We start from the raw sequence: 11,352 nt of genomic DNA on the forward strand, positions 1-11,352 counted from the left end.
GATGTGTTTTGTGGAATATATTTTCTATAGATAAATTTATGTTTTATCAAAACAGATTTTGTTGGTGTTATTATTTATTTGCTAATGGTCTAGTATTTGTTTTAAATTCCAGAACACATTATGTGATCTAACATATGCCAAACATTGATTTCTTTCATCAAAAGGAGCATCTCATTTTTTGTTGGTTGCATATCTCATCGATACATATCATGTTCATAATTGCATATTTTATATCCATTGAGATGGATGATAGTGTGGTGGTACAGCACAAGCCATGTAACAGCATTGATCATCCATTTTTTTTTGCCAAACATTGATCATCCATTAAATTTGTTTAGGTAAATGTAAGTGAGGCATGGGTGTCTTGAGTGAGGTGGATGATAGGGTTATGGTAGAGCACAAGCTATGTAATGGCATGGATCATCCACCAAATTTGTGATAGTTGGTAAGCACTAGTGTTTTGGGTGAGATGGATGACAGGGTTGTGGTACAAAACAAGCTATGTAACAGCATACATCATCCATTAAACTTGAAACACTTGGTTTAGGAGAAATTTTTATGATCATGTCACATATATGCATTAGATATTTTGCAAAAGAATTATTTTATATTTTATTGAAAGAAAAAAACTAATTGATTTATTGTATGGTTGTACTTGCTTAGTTTCCTCCAAAACTTACCTCTTATTTCTACAAATGATGTACTAAACCCAACAGATGATGGTTACATGGAGGAAGAACACTATGTCTATTATATTTCTTAGGATAGTTTGATTTCGTATTGTAATTTTTGGAAGATCAAGTATACTTCAGGACTAATCAGATTTATGGCCATTGTGGAGATGTTATTTTCTTTAATGTGAGATGATTAAGTTCCACTAGAAATCAATTATGTTTTAGTGAGTGATTTTAGAAATCTACCAAACTAATAGATAAACCCCTCAAGGGTTTCCAGTTCACTACCTAAATAATGTTGATCCTTAACAAATGGCTATCTTCTCTTTTACATGGAGATTGGGACATTACACCTCGCCTCCTAAGTTATTTTAGGTCTGTCCCCAGCTTTTTTAGTTCCTTTAATCTGGATTAAATAACTCCGCTGTAGTCTGTACAGGGGCATTTAGAGGTCTTCATTAAACTTGGCCATGCCTCCTGAAACCACTTTCTTATAGCTTGTCATTATCCGAGCTACTCCCAAGCTTCAAAGAGGTGACGCATGGTTGCTTGGAAATTAATAACATAAAGGTATAGTAAGACAATCCACACAGTAGGTAATCTATTGATTACGTACAGCTACAACAGCAGCACCAAATAGGGAAGAAGGTCCAGCCTAACCAGGCCCTGAATTAGACCCACCGTAGAAGTTAAAACCTGGTCATATTATAGCCCCACTGTTTGGAGATAGGCCCAACGGTGACCAACGGTTGTGTCTCTAAGATCCCTTGAAAATTGTGGCCAGTGCAACATCTAAAAGGTTAGGAAGATTCTTCAGGGGGCCCATATCCCTTCAGATGGTTGAGGAGGTTTTCTAGATGTTATGCTGCCGAATTGTTCCGTATTGGAGGATATACTTTACTTTCTGTGTAGCCATTCTTGGTTTTCTTGGGTGAATTTAACAATTCTTAGTTACTAAGTCTTTACTATGCCAGTATTTAAGAAGTCTTTCTAAATTTTTAGTAGCAGTTTTGAGAGTAAACTTTACCCATCTGTCTCCGGCCTATGGAGACATCCCCATTCAATATGTACCTGATTGATTTTAGGCAGCCTCTTTCAACTTCTTAGGTTAGTAGAAAACTCCAGTGTCCTCAATGGAAGCTATTGTGATGAGTGAGCCGCAAGGTTTGCGTGTGGATATTTGATAAGTCCAACACGGTCGGCTTAAATACTTTTGACAAAACCTCCACAACCAAGAACTGTGAAGAAGAATTAAAAGAGAACCTGGAGAAGGAGAGATAGCTACAGCATAATTGAGTGACTGCTCTATCTTCTGCATCACTTTAGAAAAAGGAGAGAGAAGAAAACAATAAATCATAAAATACAACAGTCTTCAGTTCAAATACTTAATCACAAAAAACCAGCATCCAGAACATATTAAATAATCACAATCATAACTTAACAAAGTAGCAAGGCCTTGGTTAGATTATGAACTTCACATACCAAGAGTAACAGAAGATCTTCTGTTTTGTGTTCTTTGGTTTGGAGCCGCATTGCACATAACAGGATCCTGTGAACCAAAAGTTTGAAAAAGATAAACAAAAAGCTACAGGTAAACATCTGTCATTTAAAAAGTTATCTAAACTACCAAGCCAAAGAATTATTCTGAAGCAAAGTCTTTCACTCCAAAATCTTTATTCTCAAGTGTCGTCCTTCACAAGTTAGAATTTTGACTGCTCAACACAGAACAAAACTCAAACTGCAAACAGAGTTACAAGTTACAAGTTATAACCATATTGGGATAAGGCTGGTAAGTACAATCTTTGTTCAAAAGGGACACTCAAGTCCACAGAACATGTGAACAGGAAAAAGAAGAAAAAAAACACTAACTAGATAAATGCTACAAATAGTAAAACTTCAGCCAATTCCCCCTTCACACAACCAAAAACTGAGATTGTTGCTGAATCTGAGTTTGACGTTCAAACCATCGCCAAACTAATACCTTTTGTCTAGTACTTCAGGTGCGATCCCAAAACAACCACAGTTTGGTTATTTTTTTGGTAATTCAGATGCAATAATCCGTGAATGTGACGAGAGATGCCACTGGATCTTTCCGTTCCTCTCTTTTGAAGTTGGAAGACTCCTCCTTAATGGCTTGGCGGTGTTCTTAGCAAGCCTTCAGGTAGGCTCCAAAACTCACAATGCCTACTCATCAAATGGTTTCCTATGTAATGGTGTTACCTACAAAATTTACTTTTTTTTATTTCCTTACTTTATTTTTAGTTCATATTCTGAACTGAACCAGTTAGTTGGTTTGAGCTAATGGTTTAAATAAACTTGTTATGAAATATTCTATTTTTGGATAAGGGAAATTCTCTTTTAAGTCATAATAGACTGTCTTTTAGTCTTGTATATTGAGTTGTAATCTGGGCAAGTATTAAAAAAGAAATTGATACATAGAATTTTGATTTTTGTTTATTGCTAACAGTAAGGTACAATGCCATTGCATGGTTCTGTGGCAACCTTTTTCTCTTCTCCTCTTCTTATTTTTTCTCCCTCTCAAGTCTCAAGAATTTTTTCAATCATTAAGTTGAAGGAACTCCATCCTAAGCTCTCTATATTCCTCTAATTCCCCAACCCTAGCATTTTCCTTTTCAATTTTTCAAAAGTCCAGCTGATTCTAAAACTCCCCATAGTCCAATTCAAATATTGTAATCCTTCCACAATCTATACACAGCATCCCCAAACCAACAGCAAAACTGGATCCAAAGTTTCGTCGTTCCATCATAAAAAACCCTGAGTTCCTGATTCATTCCTAAGTTTCTATCCCCCAAATCCTAGGACCCCTAATTTGATTCAGGGGTATTTTAGTAATTTTTTCAAATTTGTGACAATTAGGTCTATGTCCCATGGAGTCCAAGGTGTTGTCTGGACTTTGGAGATATTTTTATTTTTCTGATTAGTATTTTGCAATTTATTTAAGAACCCGAGTCATGGTAAGATTCTCTGATATGTTAGGATCCCATTATTTGAGTCCACTTTAATTTTCCTTTTTTTTAGGACTCCATATCTACTCTTAGAATATGGATTGGAGTCCTCAAGAGTTAGTTATTAAGTCATCTTGTTTCAGTCATAGTCTTCATTAAGTAGTAATTGAGTCAGCATTGGTTAACCAGTTAGAGTTCTAATTGGTTTTCCAACTTAGAGTCCTTTTTTATTTCTTTATTTAAGGCTATAAGCCTATAAGTAAAGCCTTCAAATGATGTAACCATTAAGTTGAATTGAATACAAATCTGAGTTTGGAAGAAATCCAAGTCTTGGTCTTCTTGGGATGGCCATAGGAGAATTATTAAATCATCTTCTTCAATTTCTAGCATTATTCTTCAAGCTCCAACAGCAGCTCAACAACTGCAGTAGCTTCTACCATTCTCCAAGTACAGCCCTCCCCTCCCCATTCCTAGCCTTCCCTCTTCTTCCCACATGAATCACACCCTTCTTTTTTATGTTCTTGAATTTTCAGACTATTCTTGAGACCCAAATTACAAGGTCAGATCTACACCAATCTAATCATTGGATCTGTCCCAAACTTTAGGAGAATCATGCTCCCAACCCTAGTGACCTTTGATCTGAGTTTGACCCCATTATGATTATCTGATTTCAAGATATAATTATTTTCTTGAATTTTGTACTTCTCAAGACCCCTAAAACAATAACCTTAATATCTTTCAATTTAGCAATCCAAACCCCACCAAACTCAGATAATCATTTTCCTGTATTACTGCCTACCTTCTCTCCAAGTTTCAGCCCATTCTAACACTGATAAACCAAAGCTTCCATCTCAAGGAATTTATCCCATATCAGCCTTGGATGGACTTTTATATCTTTTATATTATAAAACATTAACCCAAACTTTCCTTTAGGAAATGTTTTCTTCTCAACCCTTATAACAAAGGAACCTCATATCCCCTAAATTCCTAGAACCCCAACCATTGAAGTAAACCAAAATTTTCGGGTTTACCTTGTGGGGATGTTGCCTTAATGCAAATTTACTCCAAGATCCTCTTTATTAAAATCAGCAGTCAATTAGGGTTTAGAATACCTGATGGTTGAGCAGATTGGGTTAGTTGTGGGGTTCTAGGGTTAGGAAAAGTCTAGGGTTAAGTTTAGTTGGGGATTGAGGAATTTAGGGGGGTATGGGGTTCCTTTGTGATACGGGTTGAGAAAAAAATATTTTCTAAGGGAAAGGTTAGGTTAATGTTTTATGGTCAAACTCAGAAAGATATGAAAACCCAAGTCATAGGAGATAGGGACAAATTCCTTAAGATGGAAGCTTTGGTTTAATAGGTGTCAAAATGGGTTGAATCTTGGAGGGAAGGTAGGTAATAACATAGGAAGACGATTCTCCAATTTGGTGGGGGGTTTGGATGGCTAAATTGAAAAATATTAAGGTTCTTACTTTAGGGGTCTTGGAAAGTATGAAAATTCAAGAAAATAGTTGTATCTTAAAATTGGACAATCAGGCGATCAAATTGGGATCCAAAATCACTGTGGTTGGGGGCATGAGGCTTCTAAAGTTTGAGACAGTCCTAATGGTTAGATTATAATAGATCTGACCTTGAGATTTGGACCTCAAAAAAAGTCCGAAAATTCAAGAAAATAAAAAAGGAGGGTGCAATGGATGAGGGAAGCAGAGGGAAGACTAGGAATGAGGAGGGGAGGGGTTGTACTTATTTGAAGAATGGTAGGAAGCTGCTGTAGTTGTCGAACTGTTGTTGGAGTTTGAAGAATAGTGCTAGAAATTGAAGAAGATGATGTAATAATTCTGTTGTGGCCCTCCATAAAAGACCACGACTTGGATTTCCTCCAAACCCAGATTTGTATTCATATCAATTTAAGTTATTTAACATTTAAATAGTTTGAACTCTTTATTTATGGCCTCAAATAAAGAAATCAAAAAGGACTCTAAGTTGGAAAATCAATTAGAACTCTAACTGACTAATCAATTCCGACTCATTTACTACTTGACTAAGACATTGACTTAAACAACAAAATAATTAATACTAACTCTCGAGGACTCCAATCCAAATTCTAGATATAGATATGGAGTCCAAAAAAAAAGAAAATTAACGTGAACCCAAATTATAGGATGATTCGGATCCCAACATTACCAGGAATCACACCTTGATTAAGACTCTTACATAACTTGCAAAATACTAATCGAAAAATAAAATAAATATACCTCTAATGTCTAGACAATAGCCTGGGCTCAATGAGACTTAAATCCAATTGTCACAAATTTGGGCAAAATTACTAAAATGCCCTTAGACCGAATTAGGGGTCACAGAGTTTAGGGATCAACCCTAGGCCCTGTGGAACCCCTATAAATAATTTACATCACCTAGCCATCCAAACCTCAACATGTTTTGATCACATATTTCCAATTTTCTCACAACAAAACCATTCGAATTTAGTTGCAATTTGACCAATTGAAATCCTAGAACTTCATCTTCTCACTTTTTCAAAAACAAAACCCTAATTTAGCTGAATCTCCAAATTCAGCATAGAAATCTTATTAGTGAAACCCCAAACCTTCACAGATAGGCTCTCCACCACCCATTAGCCATAACCTTACCATCACACTAGCTGTAACATAACCTTATCCTTCAATTGCACCTTGCACCCAATACTAACCTACTCAAACTTGGTTGGTTCATACAAGATCCTGCTTTAGAGGTTCCTAATTGATCAAGCAAAGGAAGTTGGGGGAGGGGGGAGGAAGCTATTTATAAGCTAACTAAAATAAGGATAGGAAGAGTATAGATCTCGACAAGTTAGACATATTAAAAGGTAAGATGGTAAAGTATTAGCACATGATGAGGACATCAAGAAGAGACAAGAAATTTGTTTCTCTAACCTAATAAAGGGATATGCTTCAGGCATCCATAACTCGAAATATTACACTATTCGCCATGGCACCAATTTTTGAACATGTATATAGACAATTATGATGTCCTAAGCAAAAGAAGCTCTATAAAGGATGAAAGTACACAAGGCACAATATCCTAATGAAACCCTAATAGGAGTATAGAAGAGTTTAGGAACCTAACTAAGTTGTTTAATAAAATTATAAGCACAAGACAAATGTCAAATGAATGGAGAAGAAGCACCGTGGTCCCAATATACAAATAAAGGGGATATTCAAATCTATAATAACCATAGAAGAAAATTCGACCGAAATTGTCGAAATTTCGGTCGAAATGTCTGCATTTTTAAAAAACGAAACGAAATTTCAATTATTTCGGAAAAGTATCAAATTTCGACCGAAATTTCGGAGATTTCGACCATTTCGACCGAAATTTCGACCATTTCGACCTAAATTTCGACATATCAGCATTCCAACTTGTTTTTCCTTAGTTTTTGTTGATTTCTATCCCATTTTCACCTAATTTTCACTACTCCTTCGCCTTCAAACACCACTTTTGCTCATTTTTAGCCTCCAAACACCTCCTAAGCCACAACAGCTACAAAGGAAACTCCAGCAACAATAGAATGTGAAGCATGAGCCACACCCAACAGTTCCAAACTTCCCCTTTTTTATTTTTGTTTTGTTCATGCCTTAAATGATCTTGTATTGCCTTGAAATTAATATATGTTTAGCCTAGGACTATGATCTATAATTGTGTTTTGTTAAACTTATCTTTTTATTATTTGCTACCATTTTTTCATTTTTTTATTATAATAATTATTTTCTAAAATTATGTATTTTTATTTTATGTATATATGTTATATAGGCTTTAGCTTTATATATTTGAGACACCATCACTTGATCTAGCCGGTCATTTTATTTTGTTGACTTGTTGTATATGTGACCATTCTACCAAACAATTCATGTATGTTGTTGATTCTATGCATGTATGCAATACAGTTTGCACTTGTCGAAACCAGTCATTTGTTAGTATACTTGAATGATAAATTTTCAATAGTTTTGTTTTTTACAAAATACTAGTTCCATTGTGTTTATTATGCTTGAAATAGGTAGTATACAAGAATCCAAATCATTTTGAGTCCATATGAGGCCCGAAAATGAAGTTATAATTTTCAGAAAAAGTGTCCAGTTTCGATCGAAATTTCGACCGAAACGTCGAAATTTCGGCCTTTTGCAAGGTCGAAATTCCTGTTTCGGTCGAAATTTCTTCCTTGATAATAACCATAGAAGCATAAACCTGGATGAGTAATTAATACCCGTTTAAGACACACACACACATACAAAAACCCAAAAAAGACCATTATCATAGAGAAACCGCTTGGTTTCATGTAGGACAGTCTACAACGAAAGCTACTTACTTATTAGGAGACTTATGGAAAGGTAAAGAGAATGTACGAAAGATCTATATATAGTCTTCATTGATCTAAAAAATGCCTATGATACAATCCTTAGAAAGTTAGTTCGGTAAGACTTAAAAAGAGAAATATTGCAAGTAAATATGTGTACACGGTTAAGGATATGTATGATGGTTCAGTGACAAGTGTAAGAACAATGGAGGAACAAGGTGGTGAATTCCCGATTACACTCAAGTTACATCAAGAATCAATGACCCATATTTATTTGCATTTATAATGGATGAATTCTAAAGACATTCAAGATGATGTTCCTTGGAGTATGTTTTCGTTGATAATATTGTTTTGGTAGATGAGACACAAATAGGGATTAATACCAAGTTAGAACTAAAGAGAGCAACCTTGGAATCAAAAGATTTTGAAGTAGAACAAAGATGGTATATATAGTGTTTAACTTGGGTTATAATCTGACAGATGATGAGGTGGCAAAACTTGATGCGAATTCCACGAAGTGATTATTTTAGGTGCCTTAGCCCAATCATAAATAAAAAAAGGTGATATAAAGGATGATGTTTCCCAAAGGATTAAGATAGAGTGGATGAAGTGGACGGAGGTGAGTCTAAGGTTTTGTGTGATAGACATATTTGTTTAAAGCTTAAAGCAAAATTCTATAGGACCGTTGTACAACCAACTTTGATATATGGTACATAGTGTCGGGCTATTAAGAATCAAGACATAGATAATCTCAATGTAGCAAAAAGAAGGATGCTAAGATAAATAAGTGGCAAAACTAAGAAGGATAAGGTAAGGAATGAGCAAATGACAAGCTACAAGAAAGTTAATTCAAGTGACATAACCACACTCAACAAGGGCCTTTAAATGCCCCTATAATAAAAGGTGATTTAGTCCAAATTGAAGGAATTAGAAGATCTAAGGGTAGACATAAAATAACCTTAGAAGTGTTGAGGAAGGATATCCATGGCTAAGGTTATATCTAGTATAGCCTCAAATAGAGTTGATTGGAAGGTAAGGATCCGTGTAGCCAACCCCATTCAATTAGAATAATACTTGTTTTTGTTGTTGTTGATCTCGTATCAATCTAAGCCTACATCACCATGAAATGGAAGGGTCTCAGATAACAAAAAAGGGTGTGCCAAGTGCACAAAGCTCATACTATCATGAAGCCCGGAAAGGGTTATAGGACATAGGGTTGCAACCTTACCCTGCTTCATGGTGAGACTATTTACAACTAAAAAGGGGATAGCAAACAGATTTGAAGTATCACTATCTAATACAAAAATCTATAAAAGATGGTGTAACTTTAGTGGAAAAAAGTCTTGGGTTGGATAGCATGGGTTGGACCTTTAAACTAAAGGATAATCGGGCTATAATGCAGGTAAGATTTAGAAAGGCAAGATTCATTTTATTAGTTAGTTGAATTGAGGTTATATTACTATAGTCCTACTGTCTTGATCATAGAAAAGGTGCCTCCCTATTGCCAAGGATACAACTGCTTCCTTCTTCTGATATTGTCCTTCCACTACATTAGAGGACAAGGGCTGGAAGCAAAAGAAAGAAAATTCAAGGACAAATCACAACCCACTCCCAACTTCAAAGAATATGCCAAGATGTAAAATCATATGTAGTAATTAAAGGAACCTCAAGGAAGGGTTTAGAGAGGTTGACCTTTAGATGTGTTAACGAAATGAGACAACAGAAAATACTAGTTTATTTTGTGAATTGTGATCTTCTAAATGATAATCTCCCAATAAAGAGCATATAACTTTGAGCTCTACATTTTTTTCTCAATAAAATTCTTTGCATTTAGTATAGCCAAAAAGAATTACCGTTGATACTGCAAACTTCCAAAACCTGGATCTAACTACCCAATAGAAGCAGGGAAAGAGAAGCCAGGCAAAAAATCAAATTCGGTATGAGAAATAAGGGATCAGCAAGAGGAAGGGAAGAAAAAAAAATAGCAAGAATTCGACTCACTAAGTTTGCTTACTTCTCCCAAATTTTGTTTATGGGATCCAGTTCCAGTTCGGTAGAAGTTGGTGTTGATCTGTAAATGTTTCATATACAATTGTTAGAGACTTCCTTCTCTACTATAATTACCATGACCCAGGAACCTCTTTTTACAAATGTGGCTCAAAAAACCACAATTGATTATTAGCTATAAATTATTCAATTTTCCAATAGAATCTGCCTCTCCCTCCATTCTCTGAGTATGTTAGATGTTCGTTAGACAATTGCGTTTTTGTTCTTTTCCCCCTTCCTTTCTCTATGATGTAACAATCGTTCAAGAATGGGGGAAATCATCCTGTGAAACCCAACAAATAAATAAGGCAAAACGTATGTGAGAAAATCCAGTCTAATTTGACTCCTTTATTTCTACAGATCTTCAAACCTAGCTCAGTAATCAAAGCCTCTATGGAGTGTATTCAAGGTCATCAACACGGCAAACAACACACATTCGGCAGCAGCTGTGAATTCAGTGAAAATCACAGTACGAACTGAATTGCGTTAATCCTAAGCGGAACCGGCAATCAGAGAGAATCAAGAAAATTTACCTTCGTATCATCTTTAGGTTGTGCCCTAGCTTTTCTTTTTCTCTTGCCCTTACCCGCACGTCCACGAGACTCCTCTTCATCGTGGTCGGCGTCGTCTTCATCTTCAACTGCTTTACCTTCTCCATTTTCTTCTTTGACTGGAATAATTGGAAATCTATCCGCGAACAGTGTTGACTGAACAAGTCTACGCCGGACGGGAGGTCTTGTAGAATCATTGACCTCGGCGATCTTGCCTTCTGCAGCCGAATTTTCCATGAAACCCTCGCAATTAGGGTTCTTTAGTCGTTAGAGTTTTTCAGTGGAAGACCTGAGTGATTTTGAATTGGGAGGTTTAGTACTATTTAGGGGTCTCAGCCATGAAGAGTTCTAGTTTGAGATCAACAAGATATCTACGTAATCTGGGACCAACGGGTAATTTTGGCCATGGCGGGAAGAATTGCCCAGTTCCCGCTCTGATTTGGAAAGCTGCCATGTGATGTGGAAAAGAGTTCAAATTGCGGTGAGATACTTAAATGCTACATTAGATTTCATCTTTCTTATTTCGAAAAAAAAAATTTAAAAAATCCTCCTTCTTTTCCTTTTTTTATCCCATCAACAAAACGTGAAATCTCGGGTCGAACGGTTCATCGTCATTGACCAAACCGAAATGCCACGTAGACGTGGGGAGGTTCCAGCCGTGCCCAATGTACAACAGATTCCAAATCAATGCCTGTCATCCGTTTTGAACTTAGCTTCGTTCACTGCCTTTTATTGATTATCCTTCGGGGATTTTAACTCTTGACCTAATA

The 11,352-nt window shown here is 36.0% G+C and overlaps 1 protein-coding gene across 3 annotated transcripts in view; it reads right to left on the minus strand.

Annotated features, from left to right (window-relative positions):
- The window catches only part of LOC149021151 (P-loop containing nucleoside triphosphate hydrolases superfamily protein), a 36,911-nt gene extending 25,859 nt beyond the window's left edge, over positions 1–11,052 (minus strand). For 2 of the 3 annotated variants that reach the window (XM_089149409.1, XM_089149408.1), the window contains exons 1-2: positions 10,565–11,052; positions 2,157–2,223 (exon numbers count right to left, since the gene is read on the minus strand). In XM_089149409.1, coding sequence (XP_089005535.1) covers positions 2,157–2,223; positions 10,565–10,819 — 322 coding nt within the window. In that variant the 5' untranslated portion in view covers positions 10,820–11,052. The remainder of the gene's footprint in view (positions 1–2,156; positions 2,224–10,564) is intronic. The other variant, XM_089149410.1, reaches the window with a different exon arrangement.
- Between the last annotated feature and the right edge of the window lie 300 nt (positions 11,053–11,352).

Source organism: Hakea prostrata, chromosome 3 (genome assembly GCF_041222555.1).
Source record: "Hakea prostrata isolate BN-2017 chromosome 3, UWA_Hpros_2, whole genome shotgun sequence".
NCBI lineage: Eukaryota > Viridiplantae > Streptophyta > Magnoliopsida > Proteales > Proteaceae > Hakea > Hakea prostrata.